At 39.0% G+C, this 21,996-nt stretch overlaps 1 protein-coding gene across 10 annotated transcripts in view; it reads right to left on the reverse strand.

The window, feature by feature from the left end:
• MAP7 (microtubule associated protein 7) overlaps positions 1-21,996 on the reverse strand; it is a 111,587-nt gene that overhangs the window by 17,710 nt on the left and 71,881 nt on the right. For 5 of the 10 annotated variants that reach the window (XM_083828378.1, XM_083828376.1, XM_083828382.1 and 2 more), the window contains 7 exons: positions 18,993-19,156; positions 18,039-18,150; positions 14,466-14,576; positions 8,931-9,044; positions 5,416-5,564; positions 2,889-3,004; positions 2,185-2,462 (listed from right to left, as the gene is read on the reverse strand). In XM_083828378.1, coding sequence (XP_083684504.1) covers positions 2,185-2,462; positions 2,889-3,004; positions 5,416-5,564; positions 8,931-9,044; positions 14,466-14,576; positions 18,039-18,150; positions 18,993-19,156 — 1,044 coding nt within the window. The remainder of the gene's footprint in view (positions 1-2,184; positions 2,463-2,888; positions 3,005-5,415; positions 5,565-8,930; positions 9,045-14,465; positions 14,577-18,038; positions 18,151-18,992; positions 19,157-21,996) is intronic. The other 5 variants (XM_083828381.1, XM_083828380.1, XM_083828384.1 and 2 more) reach the window with 1 other exon arrangement.

Consider the following 21,996-nt stretch of genomic DNA (forward strand, 5'->3'; position numbering starts at 1 on the left):
TACACTCTTAGTAGCCTTGGGGACAGAAGAAAACATGGGGTTGCAGTTACAACCTAGACCAGAAACATGCCAGAGACTACTTGTAATAGTTTAACAGAAAAAATAACAGAGATTCTGCACCTCAGTCGTTTTTAGTTTACTAACATGGACCAAGGCAGGGCTGTCACTCCTGAAGGGAGCACAGCTTTGCACTGCCTGGGGTTCACTTCTTCCCTCAGGTGATGCAGCTGGCAGCGTAACAAGTAGCTCATTCAGTGCGCACCTGGCCTGCTGACAGAAAGGATGATGACAGCTTGCAAAGGCACACCCAAAATACCATTAAAACTATAATGGAATTGGTAAAATCATGAGACTTGACTGCAAAAACTTGAACAGCTCCATTAGTGATCATTACCTGCTGACCTCCAGGCTCCTGTGTCTACCCATCCAGCAGGTATCTGAGCCAGATAGATTAAGGGGCAGTTCAGGCTGAAGGCTGAAATCAGCTCTTTTTCACCTGCAGCTCAGATGTAGGAGACATCAGCAATGTCACTCTAGACACAAATGCTGCATTTGCTCCCCTCTAGATTCTTGGATTCAACCAGGCTGTTTTGGCAGTCTGGGCCTCCCCCTGCAGTACAAGGCCTGTCCTCTAGCCTCAGATGTAAAATACTTAGCCTGACGTCTCAGTCTTTGGTCCCAGCCACTTGTGATCTGGTCCTCTGGTCTTGATAAAATACATCCAATTTGAAATGCTGTTTGCCACTTCTCTTCTGCCCCTCTCCACTACCTGTTTCTCTGCTGTGAATGCAAACTACTTGACTTTCGAATCCCTTTATCACAGATAACCTATTTCCATAGTAAGTAACCTTTTCACTAACTCAAATATTGGCTGACTGCAGTGAAGTTGAGCCTCTCTTCCTCCTGAGCTAAGCAGGCAATCAAGCATCGCCATGTTTCTCTGGTCTGTACTTTGGACTTTGGAAAGTACTGCCTGTAAACATTTGCAAAGTTACCTTAGCAGTATCTCTGAAATACTTTGAAAGGGAAATGTTTTCCTTTTCTGTGATATTACGAAAAGGCTGTCAGAAAAGCAGTGAAAGCCCACACCATCATCCCAATTATCTTATACCTTCTTTACACGCCCGTTACCAATAGATCCATTTATTATTTGCATCCATACTGTATGCTGTTTGTGGGATTGTACCTTGTGTGGTAGGACCTAGGCACCAGACTGCAACTACTGTAACAGAACTTATTAAAACAAAACAAATCAATTCACAACAGGTTTTCTTGCAGAAGATCAACACATAACTATGCACCCTGCAGTTAAATACAGGAGTACTAATACTTCAAGCTGTTTTCACAAGGACAATCACAAGGGAATCTATGAACTTTAAATTAAGACCCCAGGTAACCCATCCTCGGAATCACAGTGGTCACAATGGCCATTCTATCCCATCCTTGAGACAGTTTATACCATATTTACAATGGTCTAAAATGTCTGCTAGAACAGACCTACATTTTTCAATTTAAGATTTACCTTTTCCCCTTCATACACTCTATGATTATTATTTTAGTTTGTATCTACTTTTTTTTTCCTGCCTTGCTGTTTTTCAGGGTTTGTAGGTGCGTTGCTTTTTTTTTTTTAATAACTTTTTCCCTGAGAAATTTTGCATGCTCCTATTTGCTCCTCTCTCTGTTCTCCTCTGCATTCCACTTTATCCTGCCAATCTTCCCCATGGTGCAGTACTCTTTCAATATTACAGGTAAGCTGGTACAGTTTAATGCCGTCAGTACCACTGTACTGAGTGCCTAGCAGAGCTGGGGCATTCTCACCACGCACACCACCCTTACGTGACAGCTTCCTGTACTGTTAGTTTTCAGACCATTGCTCTTCTACTTCAGAGTTTGAGAAACTGCATTATGATGTGAGGGACAAAGTCCTGGTCCAAAAGGTCAGAGAAGAGGGATGTGAAACCACCCTGTGCGAGGCAGGTCTGCCTGTTGTTCCAGCTGTTACAAACACAAAGGCGTCAGCCTGCTTACACTTCTCTCATAATGAACATACACCTGCAGGAACCTTCTGAAGAATTTAGATTAACACTTGATAGAAAACTATTTAAAGCTACTTTCAGAGAAAGTGAGAAAAGAACATAAAAGATGCTCAGGCATTCCTTAATCTAATGGGGAATCTCTCCTTACCTTGACCAACCTCTGCCTGAACAGCAAGCTCTTCCTGATTTGCAGATTCTTCAGCACCTGCTGACGTTCCTTTACTCTCTTCTGTCCTCTCTTCAGTGACCTTTTCATCTTCCTTTTCTGGTCTTTTCTTCTCACTCTCAGGTTTGACCTCTTTTTTGACAGGCCGGATATTGCCAGGAGAAGGAGGACGTGCCTGAGCAGAGGACACTTTGGAGGAACCAGGTGAAGTTACCTGCTTGGGTGTGCCAGGCAAAGAAGGCAAAGACTTTGATGCATGCCTGTGTAACCGCAAAGAATGACAATCACTATGAGACATGCTCTGCTGGACACCACCTACATATCACCTCTACAAGCGCAATAGCTAAATACAGAACAACTTCTCTATTTCTCTGCTATCAAGCAGAACTCCTGGAGCAACCGATTAACTTTCATGCAAAATGCTTCTCTTTGCAACTCTCCAGAAGTGTGAGCACTGACCCAGCCAAGAAGGAAGAAAACAAGTACATTCCTCTTTTTTCCCCTTTCTTAAAGCAACAGCATTTTTTTTTTCCTAAAAGCAGTACCATCTTTCTTCTGTTGCAGAGAGAAAACATTTATACTACCAAATAAGTTTGCATTGATTTTCCTGTGGAGGCTAACGTAATTAATACAACAATTAGAGCTGCCTATAGCTCAACCTCCAGCTAAGCATGTACTTGGCTTACCAAACTGGAGAGGGAGCTGGTGATCTAGTTTTGGGGTTGGAAGAAAAATGACCTCCTTTAAAGCTGGCTGAGAAGGTAGATGACAAATGGTCTCTCTCCTTTTCTTTTTTGTCAGTCTGTAGTTCAGCAAACAAAAAGACAAAGTCAAGCCAGAGTTCACATGGCTAAAGAAAGCAAAGCAAACTCAGTCAAGGATGAGGGGTTAGGGGGCTGAGAAAAAGTAGTGCTGAGTCAGTAGTTTCCACAGCCTGTTTGACAAGTTCATTAATAAGCTTCTGTAGTCTGACACTGTCAGTAAATATGCAATTGACAACAAGAATCCTTAATCATGCACTCTACTGTCTTTATATGTAATGCACTAATTTTTACAGAGGCAAAAAGTTACCTTTTAAGTTTTGATCTTTGCTGTTTGCCACACAGTGCCTTCCACTGCTTCTAAAGTCTTATTTGTCATAAAGACCGGATTTCATTTGGAGGAAAAGGAAAAAAAAAAAAAAAACACAAAAAAACACACCCCAGACTCCCACTTAGTCACAGTCCCTATACAGCACAAGCTTTTTGTTTTCATGGCTGTACATCAACACCACAGATGCCCTCCAGCCCTGAAATGCGGTACAACAGTTATCCTGTTCTCTTTTTTCTTGGATGATTCGCCAGCATGTTTTCTTTTGCCATTGATTTTTATATGTGGTAGTGATTTCATCTTTTTCCTTCCTTATGGCTTATCTCAGGATGAGAACTATGAAAGATAATTCTATTTCAAAAAAAAAAACCAAAAAATGTCTGGAGCTGCAGCACGTGTGCCACAGTGCTTTAGAACCTCACTAGTTGAGAGCTCTGTAACACTTCTCTCTCCTGAAATGAAAATCAGTTTAGCAACTGGAAAAGAAAGATGGAAAACAACTTCATAAGCACATAACCCTTCAGTTTATCTTCATAAATCCAAGAGGGTTTTTTTTGGTTGTTATGGATACAACCAGTTATTTTAAATTGCCAAAAACATCACTTAATATTAGCAACAGGTGGTCCTTCAATCCAGAAGTTGTTACCTGTGAGTAATTAGCCAGCTCTTTGCCAATATCATTTACTAGAGTTCTACTGATTAATATGATAATAATCACCCAAGTCATCAGAGCATACACAGCCAGAATAAATGCATTAAGATGAAAAACTTTTGGCTCACTAGCAAAAACTGTCTAAATAGGATCTACCTCACTGGTCCTGAAAACACAGCATCAGCAGTTTTTTTCTCAATAAAGTCAAAAACCTGAATTCCTACATAATATTACCAATAAAATAAAAGGTTCTCCATAACATACAAGCTACTGAAAATAGCTTTTAACTCTGTCATTTGGTATTAACAATATTCTTACATCATCTCCAAAACGTATCAACCTTCCTTCTTTTTAATTTAAACACAAAACAATGAGAAAGACCTGAGAGGTGCCAAACTGATAGCCCTGGAGTTTACGATGTTCTCTTCACATAGTGTGAGATTTCTCTACACATATACCCCAAAGCTATGCCTCAGCCTCAACTTCAATAGACTATCATCTGCCTCAAAGATTAATAGTGGCTATGATTCATGCTACTTTCATCTAACACTGCTTCCAACAAGGATATTAATAGCAGCACTGCCTCCTGCTATTTTGCCCATCAGACCAAATGAAAACACAAGCTCCGCTTACACAAATTATTTGCAGAGATGACTTCACACTTATCATACTCTAAAACTCAGGCTGCAGAGTACAAGAAAAAATATAACTACCCAGGTTCAGCAAATGGTATCTTAAATGGAACTGACTGCATCCTGTTGGCTTGGAGCGCAGTCAACATGAATTTGGTCTGCCTGCGTAACACTGCTACGATTTTCCCTGGAAGTTCAGATCAGTCACAATACTGCCACCAAATCATTCAGAAGGAAGAGAGAATCTGTGGAAAGCTGTGCTTACAAACCACGCTCCTAAAACAACCTCCTCCTTTTCAATGAGGAAAAATTATTAGCCTGGTCTCCTTAAAAAGTAAAGCTAAAGTGAGAGCACTCTGCATGCTTATGTATACGCATGTATGCGGGTGCACACTTTCCTCTCTTTATCCCAGGGGCTCCGATGAATTTGCAGGTGCCTCAGAAGATATGAGGTTCTAAAGGCTTTGTGAAAACAGGTGGCTAGGAAAAAGATTCCTACTGGGGGAAAGTTGCAACACCAGCTTGGGTCATAAAGTCAGAGAATCCACAAGTGAAAAGGACAACACTGTGTGACAGCCTCTGTGCCTCATCAGAAGCTGAGGTACCTGCTCTGCAAACATAGGCGTTTTTTCCAAGCAGATTCTTTGGTGTGTTATCAGGCTATGTCACCAGATAATGTAATATATAGCAGTTAAAATCCAACCAACAATGGAACAAACTGGGGGCTGTGGGGGCCTGCAGAGTGGATTATCAGATTCATAACTATTCCTATTCCAGCAAGCAATTGAATCAGGTGGTTATGGCATGAGACACCAACTTATGTACAACCGGCATGCTTACCCCCGTAAGATGTGGTGTTCTCCTACGTCCAACAGCATCAGTAGAGGCAAAAAGTTTTGCTCGGTCTGCTGTATTCCTACAGTTCATGGTCTTGTAGGACAGAGGGCTGATGGGGCTGCAAGATGCTGAACGGGGACAAATGGGGATAACTACGGTGTTGGTTGTTTTTGTTAATTATTAATTTTAATTACAGAGGAGCAGTGGAGAATTGACAGAGGAAAGCCAGCAGGAAAAGAAACAATAGAGAAAGAGAAAAGAAAGAAGGTATTAATAAATAGAGGAATGACTAATTCTCAGATCAGAACCATAATTTGATACCTTAGCTTAGCCATATGTATAGTAATGATACAATTCTAGTATGTACTCACGTACTTTTCCATTCGTAAACTAATAATTTCTTTTCAATAAATTAAGATGTATGCCACATAACTGGGTAGTAGAAAATATTTTTCTGTTAAGCTTTTATACAGCTGGTTGTTCTGAAAAAGCATTGGACAAGACAGCTTGTCTGAAATTGATTAGCTTAGTATATGCATTGACGTGAATTTCAACTACATCGGGAATAAAAAACAATCAAACTAAAATTGAATTCCTATTAATTGGCCTTGGAAGTAGAGGAAAATAAAAGGAGACACACAAAGATCAAAACACACTAAGGGAAAACAGTTTCATCTGGGAAATCAGTGATATCGATTCTTTTCTACAAGTTTTAACAAGTGATGTGTGTTTTTTTTTAAATCCCTTTTTAAGAATATTTGAAGCCTAAAAAAGAACTTTTAATATTTCTTGATAATGGTACTGTAATAGCCAACTTGAACACATTCTTGACAGCAAAGTATTTTACATGTTACAAAAAGCAGACTGAAGACAATAAATCAACCTGGAAATAAATACTTGGAAGAGTAACCAGGAAGGCAGTTTTCTTTGGTTTGCACAAGGACAAAGACTATTACCAATGCCAATGGCAAATTATTAGGTGTATGGTGTTCTGATTACAGTCTCAAAGAGAAATGTGACACTGCAAAATGAATCACTGGAAACTTTTTGCGGTGAAGTATTCTTAGACTTTCTCTTGCTTTACCTGAAAATTATATTACCGCTGCAAAGTTTTATTTGTCTGTTTGTTTGTCTCTCTCCTGGTCATTTAATATAGTCTTAGCATAATTATTATTCAGGATATTACTTGAGGGAAAAGAGTAGAGCTTCTATAGGATAGCTTCTCTACCCCCCACCCCTTAAAAAGAAATAATTAAAAAATGACATCCTCATTTTCCTAAATAGAAAACATTTCTTGCCTTTAGATACCTCTGAGCATGCTTGAAAGAACACACAGTTCTACACAGGTATTTCTTCCAGTCTTACAGCAGTACAGCTGCTGTTACAGGAAGAGCTCATGAACTTAACAGTACTTTATGGACTTAACAGTCCTAACTCTGCAAATTCTCCCGCATTGAGAGATTAACGTTATGAATAAAGGAAGTCTCATGTAAATGTTATAGCAAGGGCACTCGTGCTTGCCTTATTTATAGCGATTTACATTTAATGAGGTATTAAAAGGTGACTGACTTATAAAAATTGAAAAACAAGAAAACACTTTTTTTTTTCAGTTGAGCATATCTAACCAGACAGGAGGCAGTGGCAAAACATATACTTAAACAGCTTATAATTTATGCATTTTTCACCCTCTGTGAATCAATTCTGTTGCTGCAGATTGATTAGCTAAAGTTACCACAGAGGATGACATTATTAATGCTGAAAGACAAGCAGTTCGTTTTCATTTGCAAGGTTGCCAAACAATGCTATATGAGACACTCCCAGTGAATCAGGATATACCAACAGGATTATATACAGAGAGGAGCTTTTGGAGAGTTATTTAAAAACAACATTTTGGTTTTGGAGTTTTGTTTAAAAAAAAAAGATCCAGATGTACTCTTATGCTGGATGTCCCTAATAGTTCACTTAATTTCAATTTTAAGGCTATGAATCCACATTTAATTTGATCTTGATTTTTTTTTTTCACTGTAATTCATCTTTACAGCCAAAGGGCAGGGTAATTTTCTAGGGCATAATGATAGGCTGGGATGAGTGGAGTGCTCAGAGCACAGCTGTGAGCCATTACCACCACCTGATCATTAATCTCCAGGAAGTGTCCTGCATGAAGGAACTGCAATTATTGCTCCTACAGAATAATACCTGGAAAACAATGAAAAGATGGATTATTTTTGCGGGTGGTACAGTTCCAGTTAGTATAGACAAGGCATTTCTGGGGAGTTACCTCAAACTGATGACTGTGCTATTTGCAATCTTTCTCAATATTCTGTTCAGTTTAGAGCTTATTGTTCAGTATAAAACAACAGCAGTCACAGAAAAATCTTCATGCTTGCTTCAGTTAAGTAACCATTAACAAAATCAAGACACCTTCCTCAGCTATTCCCTAACGAAGAGCTGAATTTCCAATATCCTGCTTGGTAGATGACATTAAATTTTCATTTTACAAGCTGTTGCTTTAAAGGACATGAAGCGCTAAAAGGAATTTCTACTTGCTAATTCCACTGTTTGAAGAATATCATCCACATTTTTGCTCCTACAGCGCTACCCCCATGGAAACGTACTGCAGCCTAATTAGTGATAAGAGTTCTTAAGTGAAAGCTTCTTTAGAAGTAATCTTAGCAGATCTCTATTCCCTCTTACCTTCTATGTCCTTTAATTAAAATAAAGATCTACCCATATTAAACAGGAAAGACTTGCCTAGACTTAAACATTCAGCATGTGCAGCAACATACTCCTGCTATGGTAAAATCCCTAGTGCATGATCATAAAACAACCTGTGATAACAGAAAAGGCAGTTGTCATGTGCCTAAAATACATAATAAACCAGTATGTCCTGGTTGTCTTTGAAATATAGTTTTGCCTGGGCCCTAAGTTATCACCTTGCAGTATTTACATATTTTTGTGTGCTAATTTTCCTCTCTGGCATATCAAAGAGCTGTTCTGGGGTTGGCAGAGAACTTTACAATTACTGTAACCTCACTAAACCTGCACATTTAACTTTACATGGCATTAAATCCACTGCAGCCAGGGCCTACCACTCTACAAGTCCAATATGTTCCCTGTGGGAAGTGCCCTGCTGCAGAAGGAAACGTCTTTGCAGAAAGCAGCTCACAGCATTAGCAGTGGGTGTGCTGAAACCGCTCCTTACAGCACTGCAAGCATGCTTAAACAGCCACTGACAGCATGACATTGTTTCCCTGTGTGTGTTATATTATTTTGTTACACTGATAAAGAAGTAAAAGATAAATTAAGAGAGAGGTGGGGGGAGAAAGAGAAAGAGGCATAGCAAACAAGTAAGTGTAGCAGAAGTTTTCATGCTGTCAAGCCATCTAGTCCAGGTTTTTCAAGATCATTCTGGGGTGCTACCGTACACGCATGATTAGGTAGGTAACTTTACAGCATCCTACAGGGAACCTGGAAAAATAAGTGGCTGAGACATGAAGTCTCTGCTCTTGGAAGTTTACCTGCATCTCCAGACAATGCAGCTGTGCTTTTACTTCGGGCCAGGAATGAGTGAGTGGGCGTCAGGAGCCTGCTAACGATGCTGCTCTCCCATGGACTGAGCTGCAGACGGCGAGCTGAACGTGCATCATACAAGCAAGATGTTAGATCAGACACTGCAAATGACTACGCGTTGCAGAGGTATTAGTATTGCAACCTCATTGCTACATACCCACAGAAATCTTTAAACTGTCCTTTAGAGACCCAAACCATACAATCACTCTGTTTTGCATTTTATTCTTATTCCATTTTAGTAGAGGAATTCCTATAGAACACAGTGCTGAACGTTTGTTTTGTGCTACTGTCTGTAACGTTATTCTAAATAGTTATCAGGTTAATACTGATATTTTTGACATATCCCACATTCCCTACTATCAAGAATGGTAGGATAACTTCTGTATTAGGAGAGCTGTTGCCATTCCTAAATACAGACTCTGACAAAGATGTTTGTGTCCCAAACTCTTTCCACATACTACATACAAATAAATAAGATCAATTTCTAAAACAACTTCTGCAGTCTTCCAGCCTAGAAAAAACAAAGAGTGTTTTTCATTAATATACAGATTTGTGTCATTGAAAGAGGCTTTGTCAAAGCATCACAAAAGGATACAGTGTGCCTGAGCTGCAGATACCAGGCTCAGCAGCTACAGTCATCTCAGCTATACATGGTGTGCATTTGATCACTAATTCTGTGAGAAATCCCCCTAATGACAATTTTTTGATTTACAACAGTAACAAGACCCAACTTTTTGCATTGTTAGTCTGTTTTGAAAACACTTTATGCATGCTGATCTGGCTGCAAACACTCCCTCATCTTGCTTTTCCCAACACTGCACAATGCAAATTTAGCTTGCCAATATTTTCCCTTTGCCTTATAAAAAAAAAAAAAAATAATACTATTTAAACATTGATTATGGGAAAGGAGTATCCAAAAGAATCCTATAAATTATTGTTCAGTTTAACTGAATGGTTCTTCAATATTCTGATGCAATAAATAAAGGGTAGTATTATTATTATTATTAGCATAACAAAACAAAACATTCAACTAGTTCCCAGAGTTCATTATACTAAGCTTAGGCCATAGCAATAATCTCAGTGTTGTGGGTGAAATCATGTCTTCTTACACCTCAGCATTCCTTGGCCTAAGTTTGGTGTCTATGGCAAGAAAACTGCAACTTGAATTTAGGAGGTGTAGTCTCTAAAAACATTCATTGACATGACTGGCTGCAATAAAGCTGAGACTAAATTGCATTTTTAACACGAGAGATTCATCACTTCTAATAGTCATAAACTTGGAATCTGTCTTCACTCCACAGAGAGCCCCATGAAAAGAGGGGCTGATCTCGATAATCTCATCCTATGAGATTATAATGGCCTAATCTGCCCTCGGTGCTGTTTTTTCACTTCTCAAACTGCTCCCCTAAATTCTGCTAACTCAGTAAGTGTCATTAATAGAGAAATACAGTACTCTCAAACACAGCAGGCTCTCTGGATAAGTGTCCTTACATAATATACTACTGCCAGCGCTCTGTGATTAATAGCTCCATTGTGTGTTGGTACAGATTATACAGAGACACAAAATACACTAAAGAGACCTCCATTACAGCACACACATCATCATTAAACTTGCAATTTAACAATGAAGAAAAAAAAAATCAAAAGACTACCATTAAACTGTACACAACCGTGGTAAAATCTTTGCTTCCTTTCTTCACTGTGTGTTATGCTTAGTATGATCATTTTTAAGCCTACTGTTGCAAGACAGCACCTTTTTTGTCGTCTCAGGCTTTACTAGGTGCTGAGTCTGGATTAATTCTCCTACCATTGTTTAACAGAAAGACCATACAACTCATCAGAAGAAGAATGCTGCACAGATATTGGCTCCACACCTTAGAAAGTGATCCCTGAAATTTTAGGCCATAAAGTCATTACCATACATACCAAGAACTTACTGGAGTTTGTTTGTATAGCTGCAAAGAGCTGATAAGTAAATGCCATAATGCAATCTGGTCCTGTGGGCCAGCTGCAGATCTTACATGTGAGGCCCCACAGCACAAGTACTGTGAAGAGGCCAAACCTTACGCACGTTGCCTCCTGGAAGCAATGCTGTGCCCACAGCACCCAACTAACAGCACCAGGGCAGCGTCTGGGAGAGGGTTAGCTGACTTGCTCCAACAGTGAGCGAAGAGAGAGAAGCGGGGTTTTGTTGGTCTATTTCAAGCAGTGGTTTGAAGGTGTCAAAATAGTTTCAGCCAGGAGCCTGGAGGTGAATCTCCCTAAATCTCTAAAATGGGTTTAGGTCAGAGTTCATTTAAACACATCTAGGTTTTGCAGATCACCATCATTGCTGACTGAATTTTCCAAATGCACAGCTCCCTGAAAACACCACCCTTGACACTTAAAATACATACTCTACCAGTCCTTAGCGTTACCATCAACCTAGAACAGCCAGATAAACTTTGGCTCAGCAAGTTCCAAGTACAAGAGCATTAATAACTAAATTCTTTGAACAACTGGGCTTTGGTGTACAGTTCACACTGAAGCAAGCTGAATACAAAACAAAGAGTGTCCCAGAATAATAAGAAAATCATAAGAAGAGCTTTAAAACATTGAGGTCATTTTGTTTTCTTTATTTTTTTTCCTTGCTGTTCTTGTTTTTAAAGCACTGTGGTGGTATTTTCAAGCTTTACTACTTCGAAACACCTGACAGAGAAAAGTTTTTTTTTGTTGTTTTGGTTGTTTTGGTTTTGGTTTTGGTTTTTCCTCTCATGGTATGCTAGGCTACCACTTTCAGGGCTATTTGCTCCTCACTCCTACACTGGAAGCACATTCCTAGTACAGGTGCTGGTGGAAGTACCCCTACCTCCAGCTACTAACAGGTTAGTTTAAACATATCAATGAAGGTCCTTATTGCCTAACTTGTGACTAGAAAAAAAAAGTCCATCACCACCAAAAAAAAACCCCACAACAAAACAACAACAAAAACAAAACAAAACAAAAAAAACCACAAAGTGTCAGGGAGCTGGCAACAATGACTTGCTTACAGTCATCTGTATTTATCTTCAGTATATACCAGCTGAACACTGGAAAGTTGTCTTAGCAGCAGCAGAATAAATTGTAAGTAAGCAAACAATAGCATCTGATTATTTCTAGCAACAGATGGGAGGCATGGATTTAACAGGTCTCCTGATGAGCACCGCAAAGGAAAGACTCTCACTGATACATGGTGGTTGCTCACAGACAGACACAAAAATGCTGAGGAGCAGATGGGAAAGACTATTCTATCCTTAGATTCTCCTTCAGCAGGTAACAATACTGGAGCCCTTGAACTTCTGCTATACAGGTGGCAGACAAAGGTGATGCAGTGATCAAGACCATCACATGTTTTGAGAGAAACTCTCTCACTGCAGAGGAAGAACATCATAACTACAGTGCAGGTTTTGCTTTTCTAAACTAAGGAAGTCATACTTTATCTACGGTAGTATCCACTTGCTAAGTTTTCCTTAAAGAGCACCATTACCAGAATTCATTGGTTGACAGCAGCTTTCTCCAACTGAATGTTTTTCTTCATATTTTATTACAAAGTTTGAACTATCCAGACCTGTACCACTCACATAAAAGCCTGTTCTAGCTGCCTGATTATAAAATTCTCATAAAGAACTATGTAGCAGTATTATACTTAAAAGAAATCCACCAGGCAATCCACTAATGAAAACTATTGTCTTTGGCTGGGTCATAATAAATCCTGTCCTTCAAATAGTAAAAAATAAATAAACAAAAACAATAAACTACTGCTTAACAGAAGACATGTTCTTGATGACAGCTGTAAGCCACTTAGGGTAAGCTTATCATCCTCATCTCCAGCTCCCTGTTTTGTGGGTAGGAGTATGTGTTACACGACAAAACATGATTGGGTGCCCTCTGGAAGGTGACAAGGGGAGCAGACAGGCAGATCATTCCTTTAAGCACGTGTCTTAAGATGCTGAGGCCAGCTGGGCTGCCAGCAGCACTTACTCAGTGTGCTCAGCTAGACTGGGGTGTATGACTGCACGAGAAAGAGGGCATTTATAGCATTTGGGTTTGCTTTCTGCCTTGGAGTCTGTGAAAGACATGAGACTTCTGAGGAGTCCTGTGCTGGTTTTAATGGAGACGCTAAGCAAGGAATGTTTTGGCATTTAAAGTTTTTTACATATGGCCCTCACTTCCTTATTCCTTCCCTTCCCCCATCATTAGACTGCCTAGTACTAACTTCTCCAGGATTTGAAATCGGTGGCAAAAACTACAGCACTTTGACCTACAGCCCATAAGACACTACCCTTCATATTTAATGCCATCTGCTGTTCCCTCTTCCTCCCGAGATCCTTCCTCAAAGAATCACCCCTGGCAAAGGACCACCTGGAAACAATATATATACATACACACCTAAAAAGGTAACAAAATAAAAACTACTTGGGTTTCTACATTTAGAGTGAAAAAGTATTGGAGCTTTGGAATAAATTATTTCCTACGATAACCCTATTTTCCACAGGTTACCAGACTCCACAACTGTGTTAACCCACAAGGATTAACATGGTTAAATCAATCTGAAACAAACATACGAGCATGCACGTGAAACGTGGCACTTAAAACATACAAATCATGATGCCTACCACCCGGTTTTGCAATAAAACTGAAGCTCCATTCCAAAAATTGTTTTTGAAAATATGCACTTATCTGGATTGAAATGGGACAGAACTTCTCATTCTCAGTAGAGGACAAAATATCCCTACTGGGTACTTTACTACAAAGCTGTTTGCACAAGTTATACAAGAGACATTCTTTTATTAAACTCCTTTTGGCTCAGTGCTTCAAAACCCCATAAATCCTCAGAACAGAGGCAGCAATTCAGCTACCTTAACTTATAAAAGCCTGACTGTTTATCAGTTGTGCAGAGTTGTAAACATCAAAAACATACACCAAACTAAAGCAATCTTTAAAAGACAAAGTCAATAAACAGACACTGTATGAAAAACCCCATATCCCCTCATTAAAAAAAAATAAATCAGAAGTGGTAATAAAATAACTGCTTGAAAGCTTCATGCAACATGTTCTAAGATACTCAAGAACTACTACCAAAGTAAAAGAAAAGCAAAATAATGACAAAATGGCCTAATGTAAATAAAAGGTCATAAATGATTGCATGCACTATGGAGAGATGTGTTCTTTCAATTGCTGTACCTCATTTACTAAAAACCTGACAGAAGCACCGCTTTTATCATTTGCTGAAGGAAGATTGTTTAGGTAAATTCTCTTGTTTTAAAAATGAGAAATACATATTTGTTCTCACAGGAAAAAAAGATGTTCAACCATTTACTTTTCACATTTGGAGTCTTTTCACTCCATTTAGATAAAGTACAGAAAATGACTTCAGAAACTTGTTTTACGTGCAAAGCCATACATCAGTACAGGACATTTTCTTTCTCGCTCTTTTTTTTTTTTTGTCCTCTTTGAAACTGTACCTCTGTCTGAAGAATTTAGTAATGTTGCAGATGAGGAGGAGAGCCGCTTGTTAATGACTGGATCAACATGTTTCGAAAGGTTCATTGTTGAAACAGACCGCCTGTCTGGATCTAAAACAAATGGAGATAATGCTAATTGACAGCCCACATGCAGTAATGCCAGTTCCTAGCTCACTAGTGGGAGGAGGAAAACATGACTAGGTCATTCCTGCTCTACCACAAGAACTTTCAAAATAGAAAGGACTTCTCAGCAGACGTTGTACAGATGACTCAAAGACTGGGCACAAACCTGTCCAATTTAAATTTAAAATGTCTGAAATATTCTGTTCACTGATTATCAATCAGGTTGCAATCCAAGGACCTTAATGGAAGATTTGAAGTAGATACTAGTAGCCAAGATGGTATTTCCATGTTCCTTTTGATATGCTCAGAAACCCATCACTCATGTCTCAAAATAGAGAGCTTCAGGGAAAGGACTTGGAAACATGAGGTCGTTCATATCAAACCCTTTAGCACCTGAATCAAAGGTGACATTGGGCAAGGCACTGTTATTAGGCAGAGAGCCAGCATTGTGATAAAATCATACTGAAAGATTAAGGGAAGGCTAGTCCACATGGGAAGCAATGGTAAGTACAAGAGGAATTCAAAGACATAACTTCCATAGTTCTGTGAAAGTGGTGAATTTCCCACCACAGAGTCATTTTCTACCTGCTGTGAATGAAGTTGCAGTTTTGGATTGACTAACTACACACAGCTTAATAGATAAAGAAAATGAATCTCTGTAGAAGGCTACAGACTTCTTGTGATGCACACTTGGTACGTGATACTAAAGGGATTTATTTTGCTTTTAGTCTCTGTGGACTTTAGAACAGCATTACAGCATTTGCCTGTGCAACTGCTGCAGAGTCAGCATCTGCACCCTGTTGGGACAATGATGGTTCCTTCAAGAATGCAGATCATACGTGCTTTGTGCATGTGTGTATGTGCCATGGGAAGTTGTTAGGAAGGGCCAAAGAGGAAGAATGAGCTGGACAGGCCAGCTATGTGCTTTCTCTTCTCCCTCAAAAATAAATAAATAAATAAATAAATAAATAAATAAATAAATAAATAAATAAAAATCTAAGTGCATCAACTAAATATCCTCCACTGCAAGTTTCTGTTCAGAAAGGTGGCAATCAGAAGATGCTGGGAGAGCTGACTGTGCTTTTGCTTACATTTTTGCATGTACTGATCCTCAACGTTACTCAACAAAGCATTTAAACACGCTGAAATCCAGTGAGGCTTGAGCACATGCCTAAATGCTCTGCTGATTCATATTCCGTGTGTCCACAGATACATCCACATACTGTTTTGGAAGCAGATATAAGATCAGGGCACCGATAACATTAAAGAGGAGGATGCTGAAGGATTATCTGCAACCGATTATGACAAGTACATCAACATTATATTTAGCTGTTTGATCTAGTGGATTAAAGTATATTCATTGTAGGTAGAGAAAACTGCATAGAAATACAGCGCATGAAAAATACCTTTACTCTTCCCAGATCTATGAATTATATAGGATTCACTGTAACTGGCTGGGGGAAAGAAAGAAAGATTCTCCCCTATCCCATATGATCGTTTACTCACTTTATCTAATGTTAGGATGACTCAGTGTTCAGAACTAGCAAAGTAGGTAACGAAAGGGGGATGAAAAATTCAAAAGTGGGTTTTAAAAGGAGAAACATAATTATTATGGATATGAACAAGACCTCTGTAGGGTGGCAAGATTATATTGCATTGATCTATGAGCGTTGTGTGGTGTTCAGCACTGGAGACAGGATACACGGCCCTCACGTGTCATAGAACTTGGTCAGAACAGTATTTGTGGGAAACGGGGTTCAGTTTTTGATCTCTGATACCTAACCTATATCTGAGAGGATATACAGTTGATCACTACAGGAAACAAAAAAAAAAGTTTCTACATTTGGTTTAGTGGATATGCTGCATAAAACAACTTTTTGAAGCTGACAAATGACAGTATGAAAATCACCACTTGCATTTGGCATGCCGACATTTCTCTTGGATCTATGAACACTATCCAAGTGAATAAAATCCAGTACGAGGATTTGTATGTACATGTTGGCAATAGGAAACCTATGAATGTAGAACAGGCCAAATGCAATCTATTGCCTAGAAGACTGCTGGCTTCTTGTTATTAAAAAACTGAGCAATGTATGCATCAATGCAGCTGGTTTTACGTCTTCACATGCAAAGTAAGTGTGACATGAAGTACGCCAAAACATTTTAGAGAAAAAAGAAAACACAAAAGATTTAAATTGGGTCTCCTTGAATTGCAGTAGACAGAATATTACATATCATGTTGGTGAATTGTGCCAGATCTTTAGAGTCAGCCATTAATAACTCTCCATATTAAAAATAAATAATAACAACAACAAAATCTGGGACTAACAACAGTTCTAGTCTATTGACATGATGTTAAGCATGCATCGCAACTACGTGAGGGTGGTTTAGTTTCTGATGATCTCATTTCCCGAGAACTAGCTATGGGTAAAGGAATCAACAAACCACAGTGATTATGTACCAGGTTTTCTAGCACCACCCAGAGATCTGAAGTGGTGCTCCAGGCCTGCTAAATCGAGAAAGGTGAATGATGATTCAAAAAAATAACCTAGGGACAGAATGCAAGACAATGATTTTCCACAGTAAAGAAAATAAAAATCAAGTTACACAGAGTTAAGCAAAAAAAAAAAAAAGTAACCTTTTATGAAAAACAACTGTTTATTGAGCTTATATATGGCAAATTAGATTTCAGACTATCCTTTTCTCAGCATTTTCCCCCTCCTTAATGAAATACTGCATGCATTTAAATGTACTCGTTAGAGTAGGAAGAGAAGAGTTCTTTTCTTTTTAAGTACCACTTTCTGGTGAAAGAAATATAGGATGTTCTCTTTTTTGGGCTAGTCATATTTAATAGGGCACATATAAATTAATGACTGGCAGATTCAGTTACAGAACATAATTGAAGAATAAAGCATACAGCAAAAATTCACTTAATTTGCCCACCTAAGCTTTTCTAGGGAAAAGGGGGGCTTTTTCCAGTCTCCCTGAATATCTGTACAAGGCACAGATAGCTTATCACAAATAAGTTTTCTTCCTTAGCCTGTTTTAATATCAGTATTTGGTCATTTCCACCAGAACTATTTTTTGAGCCATGATATTTAACATTGGCACACAGTAGCTCATATCACAAAATTGACACAGCACAAGCACACCAACACAGACACACACAAACAACAGCAAAGCAGCAGAAGCGAGAAGCTGTAGCAAAGTAGAATTATAGAATTAGTCAAATCCTGAAACAAGTTTTAAGTTTTGTTCTGAGTTCTCCTTGTTATGTTTTTGCTACACAAGAATGTCAGAAACATGCCATTGCTAGCAATAATAAGATCAAGAGCGGAGAATTTAAACTAGCATACACTGAATCATCTGTCTTTTTAAAAGAAGCAAAGTAAATTCCTTTTAACTGGCAGGGCAGGGAAACTGGCTAACAAACCAGGCCTCCCTCTTTACCTGTGTTATTAATGCGGCTATGTAGCGCTCCTCCCCAGGACCACCTGTTTTGCTTTTGTTTTGGCTTCTGGCTTCTTTCAATTGTGCGACGTACAACGGCTTCATGTCGTTCCTTAAGTACAACAGGATAATACATTTGGATACCACTGGGTTTAAAATTCATCCTCTCAAACTCTGCTACCCTCCCCATGGTCAAAACTTAGCAGGCATCTTGGAGTTGTGTTCAAGCTTACGCGCTGCCTGGTAAGACACGCGCTCAGATGGACCAACCTAATTCTAGAACAGGATTAAGCAGTAATTAAGCCATAAATAAATTGAACTATTAACTGTAATTTTGAAAAGGTAAGGTGTGTTGCCAACATAAGCAGAGTTGCCGAGAAAAAATAGTGGCCCTATTATGGCAACTACTGCACAAATATGCACCAGGGTTACTTCCCACCTTAAATCTCTCACGTACTAAATACTAAGCCAGTGAGAGAGAGAGAAGGAACAAAAAATACAAGGATGAGCTGACTTACCTAAGATCGCACTGCAAGCAGCTCCCAGCTTAACTGGGACAAATCACCCACTACCCTATGTCATATACACACTCACTGTCTTGAAGGATTTGTTAGAAGGTAACTAAGACATAGCTACCCTTATACTGCATGGCTACAAATTAGCCCACAACCATACAGGAACCACACAATTTGTATTTTTCTGTGCAAGTTTGAGTAGTGCCACACACTGTAACCCAGATACGCTCAACTTTGCTGCAACAGATTCACAAAGGACACTTGAAAAAGTGGTATCTGTGCCTGTAAGGCTTAATAAAAATTCTCTTCTGTGTTCTCTCTCATACTGACCATGGCTTACATTACATTCTTGCTGTTAAGTTTAGAAGAAAAAGTTTGATGTTATCATATGGTACAATGAAAGCATGCTGAGAAGTGTTTTCATGACATTCCTTTTTACCTTATCTTCTTCTAATCTCTGCCTTCGCTTTTCTTCTACGGCAGCTCGCCTTCTCTCTTCCTTTAATCTCTGCTCTTCAAGCTTCTTTTTGCGCTCCTCTAGGTGTTTTTCATAATGTTGCCGAGCTCTCTCTTCTCTTTCTAACCAGATGGATTCTCTTGCAGCTATGAGAAAAATCAGAAATAAAAATATTAACATGCTATATGTGATGAAACCTTTAATAAAATCAGAATAACTTTTGAAAAAAAAGTTTTGAAATCCTGTTCTTAAGACATACATAATTTCATAATCTCTCCATGTGTTAAAACTTCACGTACCCTGGTCACACATTCATTTAATTCAATTTCAATTTAATTACTGTGAACTACCACCAGAAATGGTCAAATTATTTGACCATGCAGTTTCTATGTGCAAGAAAGAATGTCTTAAAAGACATAAATACACAAGTCAGATATAATGTGAACACACTTCTGTTGTACAAACCATGCCAATTCTCTGTAATCTTTCACTGTAAAAAGAAAGATAAAACTCTATCACCACTAAATACCTTTAATGATCAATGCAGATCTCTTTTGATAGAAGTGGTTGGGGGTGATAATTGTAGTACCTGGACTGTTACCCGCACCAGCAGCTAACCAGAAGGAAACGTTAACAACCAAAGAAACTGGAATAAAAGTGAGCTTTAAAATCTGTTACATACCTCCACTGCTGCAGAGCTCTGAACAACATTTCAGAAGCACAAATCAAGACAAATCAAGAAGCACTATACAAGAGGAATTTTACTCCCCATCAGGGTCTGAATTTTTGTGAAGGTATGAATTCTCATGGAACACATGCTCAAATTGTAGCGCACATTAAAGCAGCTACGTATGATACACTGGACCTCTCTCTCCCCATTACTGCCCTGAAAGTTTTAGGTCCCAGAAATTACTGTTCTAAAAAACTCTTACATGTGTTTTTTTTTAAAAAAACAGCATACTTCTTGATCTTCATGAACTGACAGATGGGAGTACAGGAATAAATGCATGTGAAGAAATACATTTTTCACAAGAAAAAAAAAAACACCAAGAACCACAAGAGAAAATCATGCAAAGGAATTCATTGATAATGCAGCAGAAGCAGGAAATCAGGAAAGCAGTTTCAAAAAACCTTTCAATTACCAAGGTAAGGATTTATTTTTTTTCCTTAGACTGAGGCAGTATTTTTTAAATTCAGTCTTGAAAAAGGAGCCTATTTTTACAGTCCTATACTCTAGGACAGCAACTCTAGCCTTTAGTTAGCAGAGCTTTGTGTTGTTTAACAGCATACCAAAACCAAATAAAACAAATAAACAAACTGATTCTAGGTGTTCAGAACACCCTACTGAAAACACACACCTTTTAAAATGTTATTTACTTTTAATTTTTCTGGTGAGGCTTCATGACCATTTTAACCGAACTGTTGGCTGCCCCCAAAGGGAACAGCATTCGCCCTCCCCTAGGCTGACAGTGTTGCTCACGGGACTGAGATCAGACGGATCACGGAAACAACCTGGTTAAAGCCAGGTTTCTTCCAAGTCTTTTTCATTCCGCCAGTGTTAATTGTGGCTGATCCAGGTGAAGAGCTGTCGGCCAGGGCAGACATACTGTCGAAGGGGTTTACTGGGTTCTGCTGTCACAGGACGCCTCAGGCGGGCAGAGGGGCTGCAGGGCAGCACAGCCCACCCGAGCTCCCCTCGCCTCAGCCACAGCTCTGGCAGGTTGCCGAATTTAACAGCAGGCCAGTGCAGTAAGCGCAGAGACTAAGTTCATCAGTGCTGACACCAGGCTAATGCAAACCGACCTAAAAGGCAAGTTATGAAATATGGCTTCTGTCAGCATATGCTGAGACCACGAACATATGCAGATGTCGTCAAAGTCTACATAGCTGCAGCGTGTTGGCTTCTACCCAGTAGTCACAGAAGTCCAATGAGCACATCAAGACAACACAATCCTGTGGGCCAAAAGACTTCCACAGCTTCTGAGATCATCTGAATCTTCCGTGCCTGGAATCTGCTTACAATGGCAACGCAGCTGGGAAAGGCTCACTGGTTATCTACGGAAAATAAAGCCCTTCCTGAAGGATATGACAAATTAAGGAAAGCAAAGATAAACTTCTTAACTGATGCCACTGGAATACTGATTTGCCCGATAAAAACGTGGAGATTATTTGCTCCACCTGTTGTCACTAATGTCAGACCTTCCTGGGATACTATTTATGATTGCTTCTGTAGGCTTCAGCCTGTCATGTTGTTTAGGAAAATTAATGAAATTAGCATATTTGAACTTTCAAGAAGTAATTCAGGAAGAGAAAGGCTTAAAATATTTTTATGTCTTAGTATGTAGAAGAGTTAACTTTCACACACTCTCACTGCTGGGAAGACAATCAGAATACCAAACCTCTGGATGGTAACACTCATCCTTGACTCTCTGCCTCTCTTAGCAGAAGAGGTAATAAGCTCATGCTTTTTGATAATGAAAACCTGCTCAATAACAGAACCATAAATTACTGATGGATTACCAAAACAAATGGAAATGTTAGGCTGGAATAAATTATAACAGAAAAAAAAATAAACATTTCAAACAAACCTCCAAGATACAGGCAAAAGTTAGCAGACAATATATACATCCATCTGTTAACATGAGGAAGCTGCAAATTTTATGCTCAGACAAAGTGTTTAACTGGTACATACAACCATGATTTATGATACAAACACACCTGTTTTCTGATAGAGAGTATAACATCTATTTTCATTAATTTACCTTTTTCACAGATACAGAAACAGAGTCTTGTTTTTATTCTTTTGAGGTATTAATTCCTAAATTTCTCTTATTAGGGCCAGAACAACACATCTCCCTTGTTTTCACTGCTTCTTGGATGCACTGCTGTTATTCTTGCATAAACTTAAGGCTCTGTTGTTGCCATCTACAAGGCAGGTATATACAGTGACAAATTAATATCCTGAGGTGTATGATGATTTCTTCAG

The sequence above is a fragment of the Anser anser genome (assembly GCF_964211835.1).
Source record: "Anser anser genome assembly, chromosome: 3".
Taxonomy (NCBI): domain Eukaryota; kingdom Metazoa; phylum Chordata; class Aves; order Anseriformes; family Anatidae; genus Anser; species Anser anser.